This window comes from Urocampus carinirostris, chromosome 12 (assembly GCF_059441175.1).
Source record: "Urocampus carinirostris isolate Australia breed hairy pipefish chromosome 12, RoL_Ucar_1.0, whole genome shotgun sequence".
Classification (NCBI taxonomy): domain Eukaryota; kingdom Metazoa; phylum Chordata; class Actinopteri; order Syngnathiformes; family Syngnathidae; genus Urocampus; species Urocampus carinirostris.
Window position 1 is genome coordinate 32659305 of NC_142360.1, and position 23483 is coordinate 32682787.

General features: G+C 37.9%; 1 protein-coding gene across 3 annotated transcripts in view; it reads left to right on the top strand.

Annotated features, from left to right (window-relative positions):
- LOC148355614 (protein-glutamine gamma-glutamyltransferase K-like) overlaps nucleotides 1-23483 on the top strand; it is a 79246-nt gene that overhangs the window by 37283 nt on the left and 18480 nt on the right. For all 3 annotated transcript variants that reach the window (XM_088349279.1, XM_088349280.1, XM_088349281.1), the window contains 4 exons: nucleotides 9786-10040; nucleotides 19678-19796; nucleotides 19862-19969; nucleotides 21762-21939. In XM_088349279.1, coding sequence (XP_088205405.1) covers nucleotides 9786-10040; nucleotides 19678-19796; nucleotides 19862-19969; nucleotides 21762-21939 — 660 coding nt within the window. The remainder of the gene's footprint in view (nucleotides 1-9785; nucleotides 10041-19677; nucleotides 19797-19861; nucleotides 19970-21761; nucleotides 21940-23483) is intronic.

Consider the following 23483-nt stretch of genomic DNA (forward strand, 5'->3'; position numbering starts at 1 on the left):
CCTCTGTTGGCTGCGGCTGCATCGGCTCGCTACAACGGGTCAGGTGTATCGACATTTCGTTCTGTGTACATTGTTACAAAGAATGACAATACAAAGGAAATTATTATTATTATTATTATAAGTATCAGTGCTTGTAGCAAACATTTAAAAAAATAAAACTAATATGTTGACTACTAGATGTTACCTTCTTATGTAGTAAAACCAAAAAATCGACTGTTACAAAGCACAAGGAAGGTTACAAACTACAGGGACTCAAAGTCATTAAAACTAAACTCTTTTTTCCTCATTTCTTTGCAAAGCTTTTCTCAAGGTTTTTAATTTTTGGGGTACCCTGAGCAGCAAGATGGTAGTCAATCATGTAGGCTCCCTCTATGTAAGGATCATGATATGTTAGAAATATATACATTTTTCGAACTACAAGTATTTTACAAAAAATGCACGATCATATGGCAAATCATGTATTTTGTGCTTCTTGTTCAAATCAATATATTTTTTTTTAAAATATGATCTTTTACCAGTAGAAGGTGCTAAATGAAAAAAAAACGTGCTAATAACAACACTTTTAAAGGTACAGTGTGTAACTAGAACTTGCTGTACTGTATTGTGTAATGAAACCAAAAATGAGTGCTAAAAGCATGAGGAAGAATACAAACTACGTAGACGCAAAGTGACCAAAATGTACTGTTTTTCCTTCATGTTTTTGCCGCGCCTTTCATGATTGAAAGAGAAAAAAGAAAAGAAGAGAAAACAAATAAAAATAAAGGAAAATGGGAAGAGTAGAAAAAGAAAGATACAGGAAAACTGAAAAGAAAAACATGGAAAAAGAGAAAAAAAGAAAAGAAAAGTAGGAAAAGTGTGAAAGAGGGAAGACAGAAAGAAAAATGAAGAAATCGCAAAATAGAAAAAGAAAGAAAAAAGATGACAAATGGGAATTTTAAAAAAGGAGAAAAAAGAGACCCCCCAAAAAAGAATAAAGTGAGGTCAAAAATAATCAAAGAAAGACAAGAAAGGGAAAAGTCAGAAAAAAAGAAAAGTTAAAGAAAGAAGAAGAAAAGAACAAGAAAAAAAGAGGGGTACACTTAATCATACAAATATGTCAGCTAGTGAGCCTCATCCTATTCTAATAAATACAGATTCCTCCACCAACAAGTATTTTAAGAAATATATTAGAGTTTATGTATTTTCCCTTATGATTCAAATCAATATTGTTTTCTTTTAAACAAATAAGATTTTCTTAACCACTAGGAGGCGCTAAATAAGACACAATATCCCTTTGAGGTCTCGGTACTTGGATATGTAGCCCGCTTCAACACAGGCTGCCCTCCAGTGACCACTTAACATTCAGAAACTGGAAACTGGAGCAATATTAATATTATCCTCCTTGTTTTATAACCTTATCTTCTCTGTTCCTTTATCTTCTTGGCTTTTTACCTTACTGTGGATGTGTGAAACTGGAGTGTCAAGCCCAATTTCGTTGTCACAATATGTTAACCCATTTTGTAACAATGACAATAAAGGTATATTCTATTCTATTCTATTCTATTCTATTCTATTCTATTCTATTCTATTCTATTCTATTAAGTGAAAACAATCAATCACGATCATAATTAAAATGATGTCGGGATTTTAAGGTGGTATAAGTATCAACAGGGTTGGGTAGGGTTACTTTAACTGGATTACTTTCAATTACTTTTGGATTACTCCAATACCAAACATGCTAATAAAAGACAAAAGAAACTAAATATGAATAAAATGACTAAATTTTGTGCAGGCTTGGGGAGTAACGGAATACATGAACCGGCAAAAATGATGTTGGCAAGCTGTTTGGATTTATTTTCATTTTGTTTCTGTCGCATTTTGTTAGTTTTGCCGGAGATCAAAGAGATCAAAGCCAGGAGAGAAACCTTAACACGTGTTGTGAGTCATAATTTTATTCATATTCAGTTTATTTTGTCTTTTATTAGCATATTTGGTATTGGAGTAATCCAAAAGTAATTAAAAGTAATCAAGTTCAAGTAACCCTACCCAACCCTGGACCGTATCAACGAGTATCGGTAGTGAAGTGAGAAAAAACGGTTCAGAACGTTTCCAATGTCAATGTTTAACTTGTTTTTTGCAGGATGTGTAAAGTATCAGTGTGATGCTGTGTTTTATTTACATGGCGACAAAGCCTACAAATTTAATAATACATGAAAAGGGAATGTACAGCGGGTACCCAGACTGACTTATTTATCAAGTAAAGGCAGAATTGCTGATGCAGGCCTTGGGTTGTACACTTGTGAGAAAACAAAGACAACAGCGTTTGGTAGTATTTTTGTTATTTTTTTCGCAGTCCTCTTCTCAAATGATAAATCAGTATAGTATTAGAGGGATTTTTTTAAGCATGAATCAACAGGGTGTACACAGAAAGACAATAGTTTGTGCTAGAGCTCTTCTCCCACCCGAAACTAATTGCATTGTTTGGATTTTTTCTCAATTTTTTTGAGAAACAATTCACAAAGGTCAATGATGTCTGGCAGAAAAATGGTATGATAAACTCTTTTTTGGAGATTGTTAAGATTTTTCTTAGGTTTTTTTTTTGTTTTCAAATTAAAAAAACAATCTCCATAAACACTTAGTAGCAAAAACAATTCCACAGTTGTGTGCCTTAAAAAAAAAATCACAATTTGCTTAGGTAAAAAGGCACATCATATTTGCTGTAAACCTGAATTGTAAACCATTAGATTATTATCCCCTATTTTTCGTCTGACTACTCATTGTTAAAGGAACAGGGTGTACTATTTAGCGGCTCCTTAAGAAAAACTTGATATAAATTATAAGCTAAAATGCATGAACTACCGTAAATTCCGGACTATAGAGCGCACCTGATTATAAGCCGCACTCACCACATTTTAAGAGGATAACCGCTTTTATACTCACACAAGCAACACCTGCATATAAGCCGCATGCGCCCACATTAATATATGTAACACAATCACGAAATTAACCCAAATCCGACTTTGAGTCCTGCAATTGTAACTTAATATGAAGTACACAGTCCAAAACAACAGCCGGCAAATTGAACGCAAAATGATACCGGTACTTAAGATATGACGCAGACCTGCAGAGTCCGGGTCCCGTTGAAAATAATCCAAGGAAAAAAAAAAATATATTTCCAAAGGTAAGAGTGGGAAAAATATATATCCACTATTGTCTGCTGCGTCCACAAACACGTCTCAACTTTACTCCACTTCCCATCAGCCCCCGTAGTATTCGCCCCTTTATTTTGATTCGCCCGTGGAAAACATATAAGAATAAGTCTCTAAAATAAATACATTACAAAAATATACAGTTGCAAATACATATTATACATGGTTACACATATTTACAAAACAAGACGGTACACCGAGAGCTTATTTTTTCAAAGCTTTAATAAAAATATTATCACTTTCATCCCAAACCGTGTCTGTGAAGGGTAGCAAAACGCTACTAGCAACACGCTCGCAACACAAGGAAACAGGTCTGTTAAAAAAAAAATACGGTACTTGTAAAAATCATGGTAAACTGTGCTCATCTTCCTCCCTATAACTGACGTCATTAAAGTCGTCCTCCCCAGTATGGGAAAGAGACTTTGTCATATAGACGTCGTCCTACGCTCCTTTATTCAAAAACACGCTAGCAGCACACTCGCATATATTCCACCGGTCTAAGTCTTACCTTTTGTAATCGAGCGCCATCTTACCTTTTGTACTCGAGCGCCGCTGGCGTCGGTTAGAAAAAATACATAAATTGGCCGCATCATTGAATAAGCCGAAGGGTTGAATGTTTGGGAAAAAAGTAGCGGCTTATAGTCCGGAATTTACGGTATACAGTATATAATTATTAAAGATCATTGAGGTCACATTCACTGACAAGGTCTTTTAGAAAAGGTGTACTAATACTACTTGTGATGGATTGCTACATTTATTAAAAAAAGTGTGAAGATTTATCTTATTGAGCGCCTACTAGTGGTTTGAAAAAAAAGCATGCATTCATTAAAAAAACAAATCAATATTGATCTGAATAATAAGCAAAAATACATGAGATATCATAAAAACGTGCTTTTTTTAAGATAATCGTAGGTCAAGAAATGTGTATTTATATTACATTACATAAGCCTCATCTAGAGGGAGCTGACATAACTGTCCGACATCTTGCTGCTACGGGTACCCCCAAAACCCCAATTTTTCCTGAAAAGCTGAAAAATTAGAAGAAAAATAGTGCCGTTTGGTCAATTTGAGCCTCCGTAGTTTGTAGCCTTCCTTGTGCTTTTTAACACTCATTTTTGGTTGCACTAAACAATACAGAGACATCTACCGGTAAATGTCAAATATTACACTGTCCCTCTTAGACAAGGGTTTCAAACTCAAGGCCCGTGAGCCATTTGTGGCCCCGAGACGATAGTTTAGGGGCCCCAGGTAATCATATGAAATCTTAATTTTTGCGAAAGTGCACTATGTCAATCTTTCTGTCAATCTAGATAATATACTATCAATAATAATAAAACATTATGCACCAAACTATTTAGTAATTAGTAATTTCAAAATGTTTTGCATGGAATCCCTAAAAATAACAAGGATTATGTATTAAAATTTTCTCAGATCTCCCTCCCAAAATTGTACAATACAAAACTAGTTTAGCTTTTTACACACTGAACTTATTTAAAGTGGAACAACAACAAAAAAATCCCTGAAAATGCAAAACAATAAAATATACATTGAAATATGTAACTCTTCAGTGCTATCAATAAATGATCAAATATAAAATAATTAACTATTTACAATTCTATTTTCACCACTTTAGACACTGATCCTCTAAAAAACACGTAAACGAATATAAATTAAAATCAGGGTTGGGTAGGGTTACTTTAACTGGATTACTTTCAATTACTTTTGGATTACTCCAATACCAAATATGCTAATAAAAGACAAAAAAAACTAAATATGAATAAAATGATGACTCACAAAACGTGGTAAGCTTTCTTTCCTGGCTTTGATCTCTTTGATCTCCGGCAAAACTAACATAAAATGCGACAGAAACAAAATGAAAATAAATCCAAACAGCTTGCCAACATCGTTTTTACCGTTCCATGTATCCCGTTACTCCCCAAGCCTGCACAAAATTTAATCATTTTATTCATATTTAGTTTCTTTTGTCTTTTATTAGCATATTTGGTATTGGAGTAATCCAAAAGTAATTGAAAGTAATCAAGTTAAAGTAATCTTAGGTAAAACAAAAAGCAAAAGGTCAGCAGTCAATTAAAATGTGTCCAAATTTGGCTCATTATTCTGTGTTTATGGAGCATTTTCCATGTTTGGAAACATCTTTGAAGCAGAATTGCAGAATTCATGTCAGTTTACAGCAGTCCAATGACAAAAAGATCATAGATCATTTATAAGAATGGCACAAAGTATGTGATAGCAGAAAGATAGCAACTTTATTTTACTTAATAAAGACAACAACAACAAAAAACGTTCTTTTGATCAGCGCAGGATTTCTTCCTTTGAAAGTACTGCGAAAAATGGCCTTGAAAGTGTTTGAAAAGTGCTTGGATTTGGGCATGAAAAAGCGATGCGAACCCTATATACAAAAAAAAGTGAGTCCGCCTCTCGGTGAAACTGTCAAGAGGCCGTCGTCATTTTCTAGCATTCCACCGTACGACGATTACGGTCTGAGTTGAATTCATTGCGAGCAAGCCTTCTACTACGGAAAATATTTGTTTGTCGTCGCTATAGCAACGCTTTCCCGGTTCCACTCCCCATCGGTCGTGTCCGAGCAAAGTCATCGGAATTCGGGTGCGGCAACACTACAAAAACCTGACGGGCCGATCTCTGAGGCGGAACGGGAACGCCAACTTCCGTTGAACTCCCTTGGGGTGTCTAACATACCGAATCAGGCCCAATGCTGAGAGAAGCACAAGAGACAAAATCAGCAGCCCCACTTCAAACAATAACCTGCAGTTTTAAAAATGTCGATTTCTTGTTGCCAAAGCTAGATGCCACTCCCAAGGCAATCAACCTAGCTGTATTTTCCGACTACCATTTATCAACCAGAGAAATTAGAAGTCACGGACGCGCTGTTTACAATCGGACTCTCGGTTGGTGGGTAGTTGGGAATTAATAATTATAATGTACTACTTACCAAATTGTTCAAATTAGTTATCTGACTCCATTAACCAAACACAACTTACATTCACCTCACAATGCACGCTCGTTTCTTGATGGAAAAGATGACCAAGAGACACGGGGGCAGATTTAATTTCTTAAATAATTTAACTAAGTGAAATCCATCGAATATGGTCGAATTAGCTGAATTAGTGTCGCTCGAGTCTCTGTCAAGCCTCCTCTCTCGTTCTTCTCGCTTCTTCCCTCGGCCCACGTTTTTCCAGCAAGCTGGTGTGCCGGTTCCTCCCATGGGCATGCCAGGAAAGCCCCCAAGTGGGCTCCACGGCTCCACCACCTTGCCTCGATGTCTGGAAAAACTCAAAACAACACCGAGGGTTTCTACGTCATCATGGCCTTGTTCTCCAAACATCACCTGCCATCCCCCGTCAGAGTCCTGTTATCAAAATTCCCCAGCCAAAACATTCCACTTTCGGATCAGCGTGACCTGTCATTGAATTAAAGCCTACTCGGTGAAAATCTTCATTGCACTCAATAAATGTAACTTGTATTTAATCGTATAAAATCCTTTATAGTAAAATGTATAAAATCCTTCAGGGTGGATGTCGCTCTTAACCTTAATTTGCTACTAAATGACTTTTCTCATCCCCAGTGATTGGAAATAATCAGTTAGCACCGGGATTGAAAATCAAATAAACAAGACCGGGGTCTCTTTGCATATATTTATCGAAGCTTTAGCTTCTTTGTCTTTGTGTTTAGAAATCCACATAATAAAAGCTCTAATTTGAGCTGCCCAATAATAATTTCTAATATTGGGTAGATTCAAGCCCCCTTTATCTTTGGAAGCTAAAAGGGTTTTACATTTAATTCTTGGTTTCTTATTTTGCCAAATAAATTTTGATATCAATGTATTTAACACTCTAAATTTAGAGTTCGGAATCAGACTAAGAGGAGACTGAAACAGAAATAATAGTCCTGGTAATATGTTCATTCTAATTGTTTCTACTCTTCCAATGTCACGAACCAGGGCAGGAAAATGATTGAGAACCCAATAGTGTAACATACTCACAATTTATTAGGGAGAGGAGGAATGCGCGCACACTCGATCCGGGGATCGATGTTTGCAGAAGTGGATTGAAATCCAAACAAAAGAGTGGTAAAAATCAAACAAATCAGGCCAAAGATAAAACAGGATCAAACGCAGGCAAATTGACAGACTAGGCATTTCACAGAGTTTAACAGGAGTCTTGCAGAAGTTTCACAGACGCTCAACTAACGGCTCAAAGGACCGCGTTTAAGTACTCCTAAGGAGCAATCAACGCGTCTCAGCCGGTGTCCATGGGCAGGGCCAATTGGGCGCCGTGGCAACCGCGACAGAACCCGGCGCCACACGGCTGGGACCAATTGGGCGCCATGGCAACCTTGACACCCAATAAGTCTTAAGGGCAAAATCTTTACAAATCTTTCTTCATTTCCTTCATCAATTTCCCATTATTTGCACCAAACAGCTGTGTGGAATGTGGTGCAATAGTCACCTCCAAATATTTCAACCCTTTATTTGTCCATTTGAAATCGAAAATTTTTGTAACCTCTGTTGGACAATTTCCTGTTATCATCATTGAGACTGAATTGCTCTCATTAGTCAAATACCCAGCAACTTCTCCATATATTTTTAGGTTCTCCAACAGTGGTGGTAATGATACAGAGGGCTCTTTCAGATTAGTAACAAGTCATCTGCATACAGCAATATCTTATGCTCTACTCCATATTCATCTCATATGGAGAATATGATTTGCTCATTTTGTTTTAACGATTCCGCCATTGGTTCTATTCTAATTGCAAACGAGGGGACTTAAACAGTCCCTTTGCCGGACTCCTTTTTTGAGATCGAAGAAGTACAAACATTGACCATTTACTCTTAATGACTGGCTGACAACCTGTTCAGGGTGTCCCCTGCCCACTGCCCGAAGTTAGCTGGCGTGGGCTCCAGCACCCCCGCGACCCTACTGAGGATAAACTTTGCAGATAATGGATGGATGGATAGACCACATGCTCCTTCCTGCTGCTAGAGGTCAGCAAAGAGTCTGGAGTTGGAGTATTGTATCTTCTTAAGTAGCCCAGCCAGACAAAACTCTTATTGTCTATTCATTTATTTTTTAATTCGAAGCCGTATGACAATTGACACAAACATATTTTTATTCATCTTGTCAACAATGTCCTTTATTATTTTGTTTGATTCAATTTTCCTTGTCATGTAGATAAACAGGGTTGGGTAGGGTTACTTTAACTTGATTACTTTCAATTACTTTTGGATTACTCCAATACCAAATATGCTAATAAAATACAAAAAAAACTAAATATGAATAAAATTATGACTCACAAAACGTGGTAAGCTTTCTCTCCTGGCTTTGATCTCTTTGATCTCCGGCAAAACTAACATAAAATGCGACAGAACCAAAATGAAAATAAATCCAAACCGCTTGCCAACATCATTTTTACCGTTCCATGTATTCCGTTACTCCCCAAGCCTGCACAAAATGTAGTCATTTTATTCATATTTAGTTTCTTTTGTCTTTTATTAGCATATTTGGTATTGGAGTAATCCAAAAGTAATTGAAAGTAATCAAGTTAAAGTAACCCTACCCAACCCTGTAGATAAACATAGTTAGTAGGTATCAAACCACTTGTTAATTTCCTATTGATCAATCATTATCCATATCAACAACCTGAAAAAAATGATAATTTCAAGCTAAAAATATGTTTAGAATATTGCTTCCTTCATTATACATGCAAAACACAATGGGCTATTTCGAATTAATTGGGGTGGGAAACTGGGAGCCCTACCCACTGGCCGAATGGGTAACCACAGAATTAGATTCTTAATTAGATAAATATGATTTAAAGCGGGCAGCACAGCGGCGCGGTGGTTAACGCGTGTGCGGCACAGTTCTGAGGTCATGGGTTCAAATCCAGCTACCAGCCTTCCTGTGCGGGGTTTGCATGTTCTCCCCCGTGCTTGCGTGGGTTTTCTCCGGGCACTCCGGTTTCTTCCCACATTCCAAAAAACATGCATGTCAGGTTCATTGGCCGGTCCAAATTGCCCGTAGGTGTGAATGGGCGAGCGAATTGTCTGTCCCTGTGTGCCCTGCGAATGGCTGGCAACCAGTTCAGGGTGTCCCCTGCCCACTGCCTGGAGATGGCTGGGATGGGCTCCAGCACCCCCGCGAACCTACTGAGGATAAGCGGTACAGATAATGGATGGATGGATGGATGGATAAATAATTTAAAGTAATTTTCTCTACCAGCTTAATAATGAAAAACGAAGTTATATATTTGGCGTTTACATTTTTTTACTGATCGGAGCCACCTGAAAAAAATAACTTCTAGATCGGTCCCCCGAGCTGAACTGAGTTTTCCATGCTTGCTGTAGTGGAAATGAACTAAATCCAAATAACGTCAATTATGGTTTTATAACAAATCTTACACCCCCAATTCATAATTATAATTTAATAGTGAGCCACAGGAAGGTCCCTAACCCGACAGATAGGCCACACTTTGTATGTCATTAATTTACTAATCCGGCACCCGTGAGTGTTTTTCTAATGTTGCCACAGAGCTAAAATGAGTTTGACACCTCTGCCATAGGGCCTGTACCGACGGTGTCAAAGGGAACACACGTCATTGTCCCCCTTGTGGATGAGTTGGGGGATGACAAACGTTGGCAAGCCCTCCCGGTGGAACTGGACAGTTCCAGGATGAAGCTGCTTGTTAGCTCCTCGGCCGATGCCGCAATCGGACGCTATCGGCTCCAGGTGGAGACGGAAAGCCCCGGTGGACGTTCCATTTCTGCACACGACCCGGCTAATGACATCTATGTGCTGTTCAACCCCTGGTGTAACGGTATGAAAACACACAAACACACAAAAAACTCCAAGACACACTTACTTCCAAGCCCCTCCTGGGTTTTTGTCCAGGTTTCTTCACTGCAGTAATTCTGAAACTACGTTATTGTGCTCAGGGGTTCTCTCCGGTAATTAAAAAATTCCTACAACGAACTCTTATGAGTTTATTATCATCGCTGTCTTGGAATAGAAAGGTACACTTTTTCTTTAATTGAAAACATCTCAGGCACAAGCGCTACTAAATTGAACTAATAATAATTTTTCTTTTTTTACGTTTAATTCAGTCACGTATGGTAAGGCTTGTGTCTAGTGAAGAACAATAAGAATATAAAAACTGTAATAGAAAAAAAGCATTTTATTGGGAGAAGATCTTAAGCCAGGGGTGTCAAACTCATTTTAGCTCGGGGGCCACACGATAGAACAAACATTCTGTCGGGGGCCGGACTAGTAGATTAAAGAAAAAGAGGTAAAGAAATAAGAGAAAGAGGGAGGGAGAAGGAGAGAGGGCGGAACAAAGAAAGAAAAAGAGAGAGGGAGAGAGCGTGAGGAACAAGAGATAAAAAGTCGTGAGAGAGGGCGAAAAGAAAGGGAGAGGAAGAAAGAAATCCAAAGAGAAATAGAAAGACTGAAGGAGAGAAAAGAGAAAAGAAAGCACGAAGGGTATGAAGAGAGAAAGAGAAAAGAGATAAAATGACAAAAGGAAGTTACAGCAAAAGAGGTTAAAAGACACAGAGAGAGAAAGAGATAAAGAGCAACAAAGGATGAGAAGAAGAGAGACACAGAGAGTGAAAGAGACAGAGACAGAGTGGGAGAAAAGGGGTGGAAAAGAAAAAGAAAGAAAGAAAGAAAGAAAGAGAGAGAGAGAGAGAGAGAGAGAGAGAGAGAGAGAGAGAGAGAGAGAGAGAGAGAAGAGAGAGAAATAAATGCAAGTACAGTGTCTTTGTGAGAGGCACCTGGCTTTGGCAACATCAAGTTGACATATTTCAACCTGCAGCTTGTTTTTCTCTTGCGCTTCTCTGACTGTTGTCTCGCGGGCCGGATTAAATCCCTTAGCGGGCCTAATCCGGCCCGCGGGCCGCATGTTTGACACCTGTGTCTTAAGCCAAAGGCCAAACCTCACTAGAGCCCTAACTGAATCATAGGCTGGACCTAAAATGTCAATCATTACTTCTGGTTTGGGCCTTCTTTCGCTTGATTGGCACTCGGCACGTCCGCGGGTGACATTGCGCGAAAGGGAGATGGAATCCATTAAGCGTGTTGATCCTCCACAAGGAAAAACAAACTAAGAACAATGACAGGTGGATCTTTTTTTTTAAGTCATTAAGAGAAAAGCTCTTTTCCTCACAATTAAAATGTTTTAAAAGTCCTTCCAAAAAAAATATGAAATATCAGGTTTGCTTCGGGCTTGGTCTCTTAAATTAAATTAATTTGTCGGCTTTAGACTGGGTTGGGTCGGGCTGGATTATTTAAATTTGGTTTTATCTCTAATCCCCCACTACCTAACTGTCATACAGTGTTCCACAGGGATCAGTTTTAGGCCCCCTGCGATTAAAAAGATAGTTTTGTGTGTGTTGTGGAAGCCAGAAACCTTTTTTGTAGAAATAATTCTGAGGGGATGTATGGGTCCCCTTTTTTCCCAGGCTTTTTCCAATACATTTTTAATAGGCCTAAATTATAGACAGGTTTATTCCCAATCCCGAGAAAATATATTTTATTCAGTGACGGGCTATGAGGTTTGTGTCAGATTTACAAATTAATGAGCCTACATATCATTCATCATTTGATTGGCAGGGCAAGAAAGCAATATTAAACTGTTGAGGCACTGTCAGATTTACAAATACATGAACCGACATCGCAGAGAAGGAAAACAATTAGCCGAGCAGCGAATAACCTGGAACAGAAGTTGCTGGTGTCCTTCACAAAGCCTCAGTGGAAAGCATTTTGGCATCTGGCATCACCGTTTGGTATGCTGGGAGCACAGCACAGGAGAGACAGAACATTAAAAGAGTAATCAACACAGCCTAAAAGATCATCGACTGCTCTCTGCCCAGTCTAGAAGACGTTGCAGGCTCGTAATACTATTGCAGAGCCGTTTAATTATAAAAGACAATTCCCACCCCGACGACCACCTCTTTGACCTGTCTCCCGCTTGGTAGGTGCTGCAAGTTCCTTAAGATTAGGACAAACAATATCAGGGACAATTTCTTCCCCAGGGACACCACAACTCTGAAATAATGCACAAAACTTCTACTACTTATACTACTTATCTATATAAAGAATATATCTTGTGACAGTTGGGAGTTCATTTCAAGTCAAGTCAAGTCATTTTTATTTGTATAGCCCTTAATCACAAAGAGTCTCAAAGGGCTTCACAGGATTACGCAGACTATTTTTTCAGACTATTATTACAACATCCCCTGATCTGGAACCAACATGAGGGCAAGGTAAAACTCAAAAAACCTCAACATGAGGAAAATGAAGAAACCTTGAGAAGGGACCGCACATGAGGTATCCCCCCCCTTCCAGGATTACCAGACAGCAGAGGATGTTTTTGTTGTTGCCAATTTTTTTTTTCCTTTTTTGACTTCAGTTTTTATATTTACATGTTTTACCCTGGAAATGCCATTTTCTAATCTTGTTGCATACAATGTTCCACAAGATTGTTATCAATGAAAATAAAACAATTCTAATTGTAATCCAATATACAAACTTTGGTATAGAATTGTTTTTTAATTGTCTTTTATCCCACTCAAAGGTAGGATTTCAAGCCCAAACCTAAACCCGACCCGAGCCCGAACAGAAATTTGGGTCAGACCTAAAATGCATAAATTATTTTTTTCCCAGACTTTTCCAATGCATTTTAATTGGCATCAATCATACACAGATTTTTTTCCATATCCCATGAATCTTTAATCTAGTGACGTGCGCTGAGGTTTGTGTCGGATTCACAAATGAATGTGCCTACATCTTACTTATCATTTGATTGGCAGGGCAAGAAAGAAATACATAAACTCTAGCATATAAAAAAGTTTGTCTTATCTTAACTTAAAAATGAAGTCTATGTGCTGCTCCTTTTGAATAAAAGCATCATAAGATGTACAGTAATTTGGTCTTGCTAGTTTTATTGTACTTTAAATTGCTTTGCTAGTAAATAATACAAATGTCTCTGAAAATGAGTAAAATTACGTGCCAGGGTAACACACTTTTTAAAATTACATTTTAATTTATTTGGTTTTTGAGTAAAAAAAACAACAAAGAATTGTATAAAATTAGACAAAATATTTTCCCGTGGAACACGATTTTGGGATACAATGTTAAAAAAAAATCTTCAAAAAAAACCTCATAAACCCAAATTTGTACCTGTATGGTAAAACTGATCCACTGCCACCTACTGCCATGTAGGATAATTGCACTTCCTGTGTCAATCCCTTGAAAAAAACAGCACAAATACTCTGCAAAGGCTGTCCTGCTATAATGACCAATCTTTTGAAATCTTGTAGAATAATGTGGCGGAGAAACATTGTCATAAAATATTTTGACTGGCTTCACCGTAAATTAATCTCCGAGCATGTAAAAAACCCTGAATTTATACGAAAGAAGAGCCATTCTTATTGGTCGAATGCCAGATTTGTTTCCTCCCTCAAAAGCTCAACAAATGCCTTCTACTACTATTACATAATAGACAATAAATTAAGCTGGAAAACACAAATCAGACACATACAAACTAAGGTATCTAAAAGCATTTCAATAATTAATAAAGCCAAATTCATTTTAAACTCTAATGCAATGTATTTATTATATTGCTCTCTAGTTCTGCCATACTTAACATATTATGCAAAAGTCTTGGGCAATAGTTACAAAAGTTCACTACAGCCCCTCTTGATCCTCCAAAAACGTGCAATTAGAACCATACACAGGGTAGGATATCGCGATCATACTAATATTTAATTCCCGCAGTCCAAATTATTAACATTGGATGATTTTGTAATTGTTTTCACTTCACAACTGCTATTTAAGGTCAACAAAAACACAATGCCAGAAAACATCCAAAAATTATTCACTCAGAAAGAGGGAAGTTATAACTTAAGGGGCTGTAGTAAATTCGAAATCCCAAAGGTGAGAACAACCAGGAAAAGTATGTGTGTGTCTGTGTGTGGAGTCAAACTTTGGAACAATTTACAAGACGAGATCAAACAATGTCCAACTATTCACGTGTTCAATTATAAGTACAAAAAAACATTGCTGGCAGAATACAGAGATGAAGAAAATGGCGTATGAGTGATACTAGGGACTGGGAATACTGTGTTTATAACTATAGTTAACCTTTTTGTTATTGTAACTATTATATCATAACTGATATTATTGCTATTGTTGTTATTATCATAGGTGTCACAATGATATCTAGTAGGATTATACCTTTAATCGATGGGTACTACGATGATTAGTGTATAAAATATCTGACCAATGTTCCCTGTAATTTTACACGGGTCTGAGCGTTCACACGGTGAGCAACGCTTGAAAACAACAGTGAGCAACAGCAATCCCAAGTGTGGCAACAAAATCATTATCAAACATGTCCTAAACTTGACATCAAGTTACATTTTGCTGAGTTTTCGGCAATGCAAAAAAAAAAAAAAATCACTTTTGAATGAATTGACTAATGTATTATTGCAAAGGTTGTACGGCCTACAAACGTCATTTGTTTTTACAACAATTCTTTCACAAGATTTCCATTTCTTTTTTTTCCTGGTATTTTTTGTCGCATAATACTAACATTTTGGGGGGCTTATTTAGTCGGTTCCACGATACACAACTGTATTTAATCACATTTTTTAGTGGAAGTACAATGTTGGCAACAAGATTGACTTGGTATAATTGGAAATTATTTTAATGCAGCACAAACCTTTTCTTCTTTTTCCCTGTTTTTTCTACTTTTTTTTAATTCCTTTAAAAAAATCTTATTGTTTATTTTTTCCTAGCCGTTACTCTTTTCTTTTTGTTCTCTATTTACTTTTTTTCCTTTGTTTCTTTCTTTTCTTTTTTTCTGGCTTTTTTCTGAATTTTTCCTTCTTCTTTCTCTTCCTTTTATTTCTTTTTTTCTCAGCTTTTCACTACTTTTTCATTTTGGTATTTTTTTCTTTTTTGTTCTATTTCCCCTTCCTTTTAAGGCATTTTGTGCATAATTTTACATAATCTTTGGTCATGTTGGGATTAAAGAAGCAAAAACAACCCGAAGAGACTTTTAGGACCCAAAAGAGCCGGTTCCTTTTAGTGAGCCGAGCCGAAGACGCCGGTTCTCGAAAAACTCTACTGACCTTACTCAACTTTGTTCGATTTTGACCTTGACTTCCAAATACTGCATTTAGAACATAACGTCAGGGGAACCCTTGTATTTTTTACCTTCATGCACTGTAACTTTGACTTAATTCGCTTCTTAATTAGCAATTTCGGGCCCTGATTTTTGTGAGCTGGCTAGATTTTCTTGTGCGCTGAGAATGTGGGGGCAGTGCGCGATTTAGAGGGAACATTGTATCTGACTATTGTTATTATTATAATTATTGATCTCTGACCTATGTAATATGTATATCCGTGAGACTTGGTTATATTAGGCACAAGAGGAGCTATCTGTAAAATGTATTTAATTGGGAAGACGAAGGGGTAGGGAAAATAAGCGTCTGCTTCTTACTACACCTTTTCGAACATGGTATGTTAACATTATTTTTGTTGTGAAGTCATTATTTTTGTCCTGTTTTTATTTTATAATGTTCGAAATAAAGTTTTCATTCATTCATACTACCTACACCAAATACAATTTCTGAGATTAAAGTGACACACATTCGCAGTTACTTATAAAAATATAAATGTAATACATAAAAACCTTTCCTAAACAAAGGAAATAACCGACACTTCATAAATAGTTTTTGACATTTACAGTGTTCCCCTGTTAAGACTCGTCACCCTGATAAAATGATTTTTTTCTCTAACAAAGCACAACATTTTGCTTATAACAACAATTGCCTTCATGTATTTTTGATTTAATGCAGCAAATCAAAATCTTGGATGAGATTCAGCTTTTTAATAAGCAATCCCACAACTCGGATCCCACAAATTGTTTTATTTGTTTAATTTGGGAGCACTCGCTTGGAACCTTTGGTGGCGGAAAAACAGCTCCATGGTAGAAAAAGAAATTATAATCATAACATACTTGTTTACAACTTGCATTGCGCGGGGTACGCTTGGTTTTGTTGTACACAATGTTCCATGGATGCCGTCTGATGACTTTTTGCTAAATTCATTGCAATGTGTTTTGAAGCGCACATATGGAAAATGGAATTTTGAATAGCATTTGAAATATTCCGGCGCGATTACCCGTATCAACAGGGTTGGGTAGGGTTACTTTAACTGGATTACTTTCAATTACTTTTGGATTACTCCAATACCAAATATGCTAATAAAAGACAAAAGAAACTAAATATGAATAAAATGACTCAATTTGTGCAGGCTTGGGGAGTAATGGTATACATGGAACGGCAAAAATGATGTTGGCAAGCTGTTTGGATTGATTTTCATTTTGTTTCTGTCGCATTTTATGTTAGTTTTGCCGGAGATCAAAGAGATCAAAGCCAGGAGAGAAAGCTTACCACGTGTTGTGAGTCACAATCGTATTCATATTTAGTTTCTTTTATCTTTTATTAGCATATTTGGTATTGGAGTAATCCAAAAATAATTGAAAGTAATCAAGTTAAAGTAACCCTACCCAACCCTGCCAAGAACGACCCCCCCCCCCCCCCCCCACACACACACACACACAAAATCCACTCAATTGGCAAAAAGCATTTTCATGATTGTTCATTTATATTTATCATTACTATTATTGTTATTCCTCAGTTAATATACATCAGTCTTTTTCTTATTGTAATAAAAACAACTGTTAAAATAATAAAGGAAAATAATGAAAATGTAGTGACATTGTTTTCTTAATTTAGTACAGTATTTCCTTTGTTTATTCAAAAATAAGAAAATATCTACATAGACTAAAATTTTCATTTTTATTTTTATTTTTAACCAGTTTTTAAGTGAACAGCATTATTTCAAATGACCAAATTTGTCTGATATTGCGATAAGTTTTGAGTATTTCCTTTTACATGTGGCAACACGGCGGCTGAGTGGTTAGCGTGTCCGTGGCACAGTTCTGAGGTCATGGAATCAAACCTTCCTGTGTGGGGTTTGCATGTTCTCTCCGTGCTTGCCTGGGTTTCCTCCGGACACTCTGGTTTCCTCCCACATTCCAAAAACATGCAGTTCAGGTTAATTTGGACTAGGTGTGAATGAGTGAGTGAGTTTTCTGTCTCTGTCTGCCCTGCAACTGGCTGGCAACCAGTTCAGGGAGTCCCCTGCCTGGAGATAGCTGGTATGGGCTCCAGCACCCCCTCGACCCTACTGAGGATAAGCGGCGCAGCTAATGGATGGATGGATGGATGGATTTTTTAAAATAATTAATAACCAGGGATTTACCAACACTTTAAGAGGACATTTTGTATCATTTAGCGTTTTCTAGTGCTAAAAAAACTCCATTAATTGATAAAATAAAATATTGTTTTGAATAACAGGTAAAAATACATGCACCATCGTATAAATGTCCATGTTTTTGAATACTCCTTGGTCAACAAATCTGTATTTGCATACTTACATAACATTAGACCCCTGGAGGGTTTTTAGTTTTACCGCTCTATAAACTCTATAATGCTAGTATTCACCTAATACAGTATCATTCAGTCACCAATAATGACAATAATAACAATTAATGACAGTTATGACAATTATAATTATTATTATCATTATATTAATATAATAATATTAATAACAATGTTGATTTGCTTACTTCTACCTTTTGCTATTTCATTCACACACCATTTTCTTCCTCTCTGTACTTTGCCAATATTGTTTTTTTGTATCTGGATTCGAACAGGTGAATGCTTGGACCTTTTTGAGCTCATCCTGTAATTTGTTTCAAAGTATAACTCCACATACAGACACAAGCACACTTTTCCTGGTAGTTCTCACTGGTTGGATTTTAAAGTTACTACATCCCCTCGAGTTTTCGCTTCCTTCTTTTCGTGTGAATAATTTTTGTAAGTTCTTTGGCACTTGCTTTTGGTTGCACAACACAATACAGGTGGTCAAATATTACATAGTGAGCCTATAAAAAAATAATGTTCAGTTTTGTACGGGTGCTTGAAATCTTTGACAATATGTGTTTTTTTCAAGCCTTGAAAAGTAATAGAATTTTGTTTGAGGTGCTTGTAAATGCGTGAAAATGTTGCCATGATTCTCAGTAATAAACAAAAATGAAATGGGGCATAGAAACTCTGTTTTATTTACCTTTTCTACGCCCTATTCAGTAGACAAAAGCTGCTAGTTAATATTTGGCTTGGGATTTATCCATTTTCTGGTTCTTTTTTCCACAGGCAGCACTCAGTGACCTCAAACAACAAGGCCAAAAATGTATTTACTCTGGATTTCTTCTGTAAATGGCACTGGAGAAATTGGAGATTTTGCTTTGAAAGTCCTTCAAGATTGCTTGAATTTAGCCATGAAAAAGATGGAATGAATCCTGTAATATGTAAAATAACCAAAATATTTCTTTCGAATGAACCAAGTACCGTATTTTCCGCACTATAAGGCGCACCGGGTTATAGGGCGCACCCCGAAAAAATAGTTTTTGGTCCTATATTTGATATACATAAGGCGCACCGGATTATAAGGCGCTACAATGGGAACGTCGACAAAACAGTCAGATAGTTCAGTCCAACTTATTACTCCCTTAACATTCCGAAAGCTTGCAAAGAAGCAAATACGTGTCGTAGACACGTGCGGATGCGGTGTCCGTACGATGTTACTCAAATGCATCGTTCCAAATATCATTTGGAAGGTTAAAGTCTTGGGATTCAAGAAATGACAACCATTCCTTAGTTTCTATTTTCTTTTTCGGTCGCAACTTTATTGTGCATATGACAATAAACACTTGGAATTGAGTTTAATTTAAAAGTAGACACTCCATTCCATCCATTATCTGCACCGCTTATCACAGAAACATCGAGTTCAGTCTGAAACAAGATACAGGGAAAATATATAGCTCACCAAAGTTCTTGTGTTCAATAATAATGTGCAACCATGGTCCTCTTATATCCGTGAGTGTAGTAAATCCAGGAGAGTAAAATATTTACAAATACAGTACAGAATAGTAAAATACTGTTTTCTCTTTACCGTCAACCCAACCTGCTATTTACATTCATCTTTTTCGGCCAATTGCAGGCTTTGTTTTGCCCCTCTAACCTATGCCAGCCTGTAAATGCATTAGTTGCAAGATTTTGCGACTTAATATTGATCCATAAATAAGGCGCACTGTATTATAAGGCGCATGGTCAGCTTTTGAAAAAAATAAAGGCTTTTAAGTGCGCCTTATAGTGCGGAAAATACGGTACTTTTTTTTCATCTTTTACTTAGATTTTGACGTGAAGTTCTGGCAGTTTTAGAGTGCCGTATATTAGGCCGTGAGTGCAAGCACATAACTCAAAATAAAGCGCAGGGCAGGAAATTATGAGTTATGGTGGCTTGTGGCTTGTGTTTGTCAGAGGACGCAGTGTTCATGGACGCAGAGGATGAGCGCCAAGAGTACGTCCTCAATGACGTGGGCTGCATCTATTACGGCACGCAGGACCAAATCGCTGTCCGGACTTGGGACTACGGGCAGGTGAACAGCTCGTCATTCATCATTGGAGGAGGACGTTGACATATTTTGTGTTCTTTTTTATTTAGTTCGATGAGGGGATCTTGGATGCATGTCTTTTCGTCTTGGAAAAAAGCGCAACTCCGCCATCCGGGTGGGGTGACCCCGTCAACGTGGTGCGAATCGTGTCTGGCATGGTAAGGTTTGGTTCCGGCTAAAGAAAGATGAGGAGATAAATTGTGCTGCTAAAGTACTCAGTGACATGCACCACTCAAATAATTCCTATTAAAGTGTCTTTGATGAAATGAAATGATCTGCATTTATATAGCGCTTTCAAGTCAAGACTTCCCAAAGCTCTTTACAGTGTGCTTCACATTTCCCAATAGCGGCCGTGCAGCCATGTAAGGCGCTAACCTGCTTATTAGGGGCATTAGGGATTCAGTGGCTTACCCAAGGACACTTCGACATGTAACATGGAGGAGCCGGGATTCGAACTGTGATCTCTTGATCCCAAGACGAGCGCTCTACCTCCTGAGCCACTGCCGCCCCTAATGAGAACAACTTTATTGCTATATTTTTTCAGTGATTATGTTCAGTCTCATTTAACTTTTTTTTTTTTAGATTTTATTCATGTAAAGCATTACTGCGTGGAGTGTCTACTGATGCAGTGTGAGGCACGCAATTTTCCTGCTTCACGGCAGAGCAATAGTGAGACCAAGGATTGTAATTAGTTGCAGACCTCAGCCCCAAACAATAGAATAGTGATCCATTAGCAATGTTAGGAATTTAATATATTAAAATGTACCGTTTACCAAATTGTTCGAATTAGTTATCTGACTCCATTAACCAAACATAACCTTCATTCACCTAAGTGAATTCCATCGAATTAGCCGAATTAGCCGAATTATTCGATTTAGTCTTCGTCCAGCCTCTCTCTCATTCTATCTTCTGAAGTTCTTCTCTCGACCCACGTCTCTCTCCCAAACTGGCGTGTCAGCTCCTCCCATGGGCGGGCCAGAGAATCCCCATCTGGGCTCCACCTCGTCACCCTAATGTCTGGACTCCTGCATCACGAAGGCCCCTTTTGCGCCGGGAAGCGCTGATTATCATATCAGCCCTTCGTCCCAGTTCCTGCTGTTTTCTGTAAACATCATTCTTCACAAGGTTGCATTGACCTCGCCCCACAGCTCAGGGAGTGAATCTTTTGCATTTTAATGTAATTTGTATTTGATCGTACAAAATCCCTTATAGTCAAATATATAAAATCCTTCAGAAAGCTGTCATTGTTTGGCACCTGCAGTCCCCCCCTCCTCCAAGAGGTGGCAGCATTACCCCATTTTCCAGTCTTCCTCTTTCCTCTCCTGTCCAGGTGCTCCCAATCAAAATTGACTCCGTTCTACAAATACTCCGGTCTCCCACTCTAAGTTGCTGATCGTCCTTGTTCTTTGGCAAGCTCTTCTTCCCAAGACTTCCTTGGCCATGTATTTTCTTTAAGATATTCCTCAAACATTCTATAAGGCTGAGACCACCTCCCACTCAAATATTATTTTCAAGACTTTCACCGGCCCAAGACCATCTCTTTTAGTTTTTTTCCCAAGATTTCCCTTCGGCAGTCCCAGTTCTATTCCCTCTTCTCAGTAGTGATTCTCATTTTTTTATCAAATAAACGTCCCCTGTTGGGGTTTGACCGCATGCCCATTTTTCGTCTCCTTGTGTCCTGCTTTTGGGTCTGTCCGACATTGTGTGACAAGCCAAGTCATCCGGAATTTTCATCGTTGCGTGGACTTTTTTTTTTTCATTATGGAGGATTACCTAATTTTTAGTTATACCTGATTACCTGCAGTTTATGCTAGTTTATATATTGCTTTCTTGCTCTCCCAATCAAAGGATGATTGAGATGGAGGTTAATCTATTTGTAAATCAGACTGCGCCTCAACTGACACCAACTTCACCACACATCCCTAAAAATACTTTTGTCATCTTCTTTAGATAAACTCCCGAGACGATCAAGGTGTTGTTGAGGGAAACTGGTCAGGAAACTACGATCAGGGAACTTCTCCAACCGTCTGGAGCGGAAGTATGGAAATACTGACGGAATATCACAAAAACAACGGAACTCCCGTCAAATACGGCCAGTGCTGGATTTTTGCTGGGATCGTCACCACAGGTTGCTTGCCAAGCCGACACGTACCTTATAGTCAATATTTATAGACATGCTTACTGTAAATTCCGGATTATAGAGCGCACCTGATTATAAGCCGCACCCACCACATTGTAAGAGGAAAACCGATTTTGTACACCAGTATATAAGCGGCATGCGCCCACATTAAAAAAAATGTAACACAAACACAAAATTATCCCAAACCCGACTTTAAGTCCCGCGATTGAAACTGAATGTCCTTTATTAAAGTACACAGTTCAAAAATCACAGCCGGCAAAATGAACGGAAAATGATACTGGTACTTAAGGTTTGATGCAGACCTGCAGAGTCTGGGTCCCGTTGAAAGTAATTCAAGGAAAAAAGTGTATATTTCCAAAGGTAAGGGTGGGAAAAATATATATCCGCTGTTGCTTTTTTGCATTTTGCATGATGAGGGTATGTTTACGCCAATTTAATTTATGCACAAGCCAAGAAGTTGCAGTCTTCCTCGGCGCATATATTCCACCGGTCTAAATCGTACCTTTTGTACTCGAGCGCCGCTGGCGGCCGTTAGAAGAATTACGTAGATTGGCCGCATCACTGAATAAGCCGCAGGGTTGAGCGTTTGGGAAAAAAGTAGCGGCTTTTAGTCCGGAATTTACGGTATATTTAATTTGTAATTCGATAGTGAAACTCACTTTTCGTTGCATCCTTAGAGTTTATTGTTATTGGCCACGAGTGCACGCTCTTGCCGTCACGAATGGCAGCCACTCCAGCAGCTCCCGTGTTATTTTCGATTGTTCTCGATTGTTCTCAGCTCAGGGATGCTGCTGGAAATGTGAATTTCCCTTCGGGGATGAACAAAGTATCTATCTATCTATCTATCTATCTATCTATCTATCTTTAACCGGAGAAGAGGCAAAGAGCGAGGAAATGGAAATAGGGTTCAAATTAGAATTGTATTCATTGTCATTGAGAACATTGTGTACAAGATTAAGCGTGGCCCTCCGGGATAAATGAGAACCATTACTTGACAATGAACATTTCGGTTCCGGTTTCTGCTAGAGTGGCTCGTTGTTGGGATCAGCATTTTGTTTTGTCACCATAAAACAACAGTTAACCAATTTGGTAATGTTGAGTTACAGGGTTGGGTAGGGTTACTTTAACTTGATTACTTTCAATTACTTTTGGATTACTCCAATACCAAATATGCTAAAAAAGACAAAAGAAACTAAATATGAATAAAATGACTAAATTTTGTGCAGGCTTGGGGAGTAACGGAATACATGGAACGGCAAAAATGATGTTGGGAAGCTGTTTGGATTTATTTTCATTTTGTTTCTGTCGCATTTTATGTTAGTTTTGCCGGAGATCAAAGAGATCAAAGCCAGGAGAGAAAGCTTACCACGTGTTCTGAGTCATAATTGTATTCATATTTAGTTTATTTTGTCTTTTATTAGCATATTTGGTATCGGAGTAATCCAAAAGTAATTGAAAGTAATCAAGTTAAAGTAACCCTACCCAACCCTGTCGGGTTATAAGAAAGTAGATGAAGTGACGGGTATTTACAT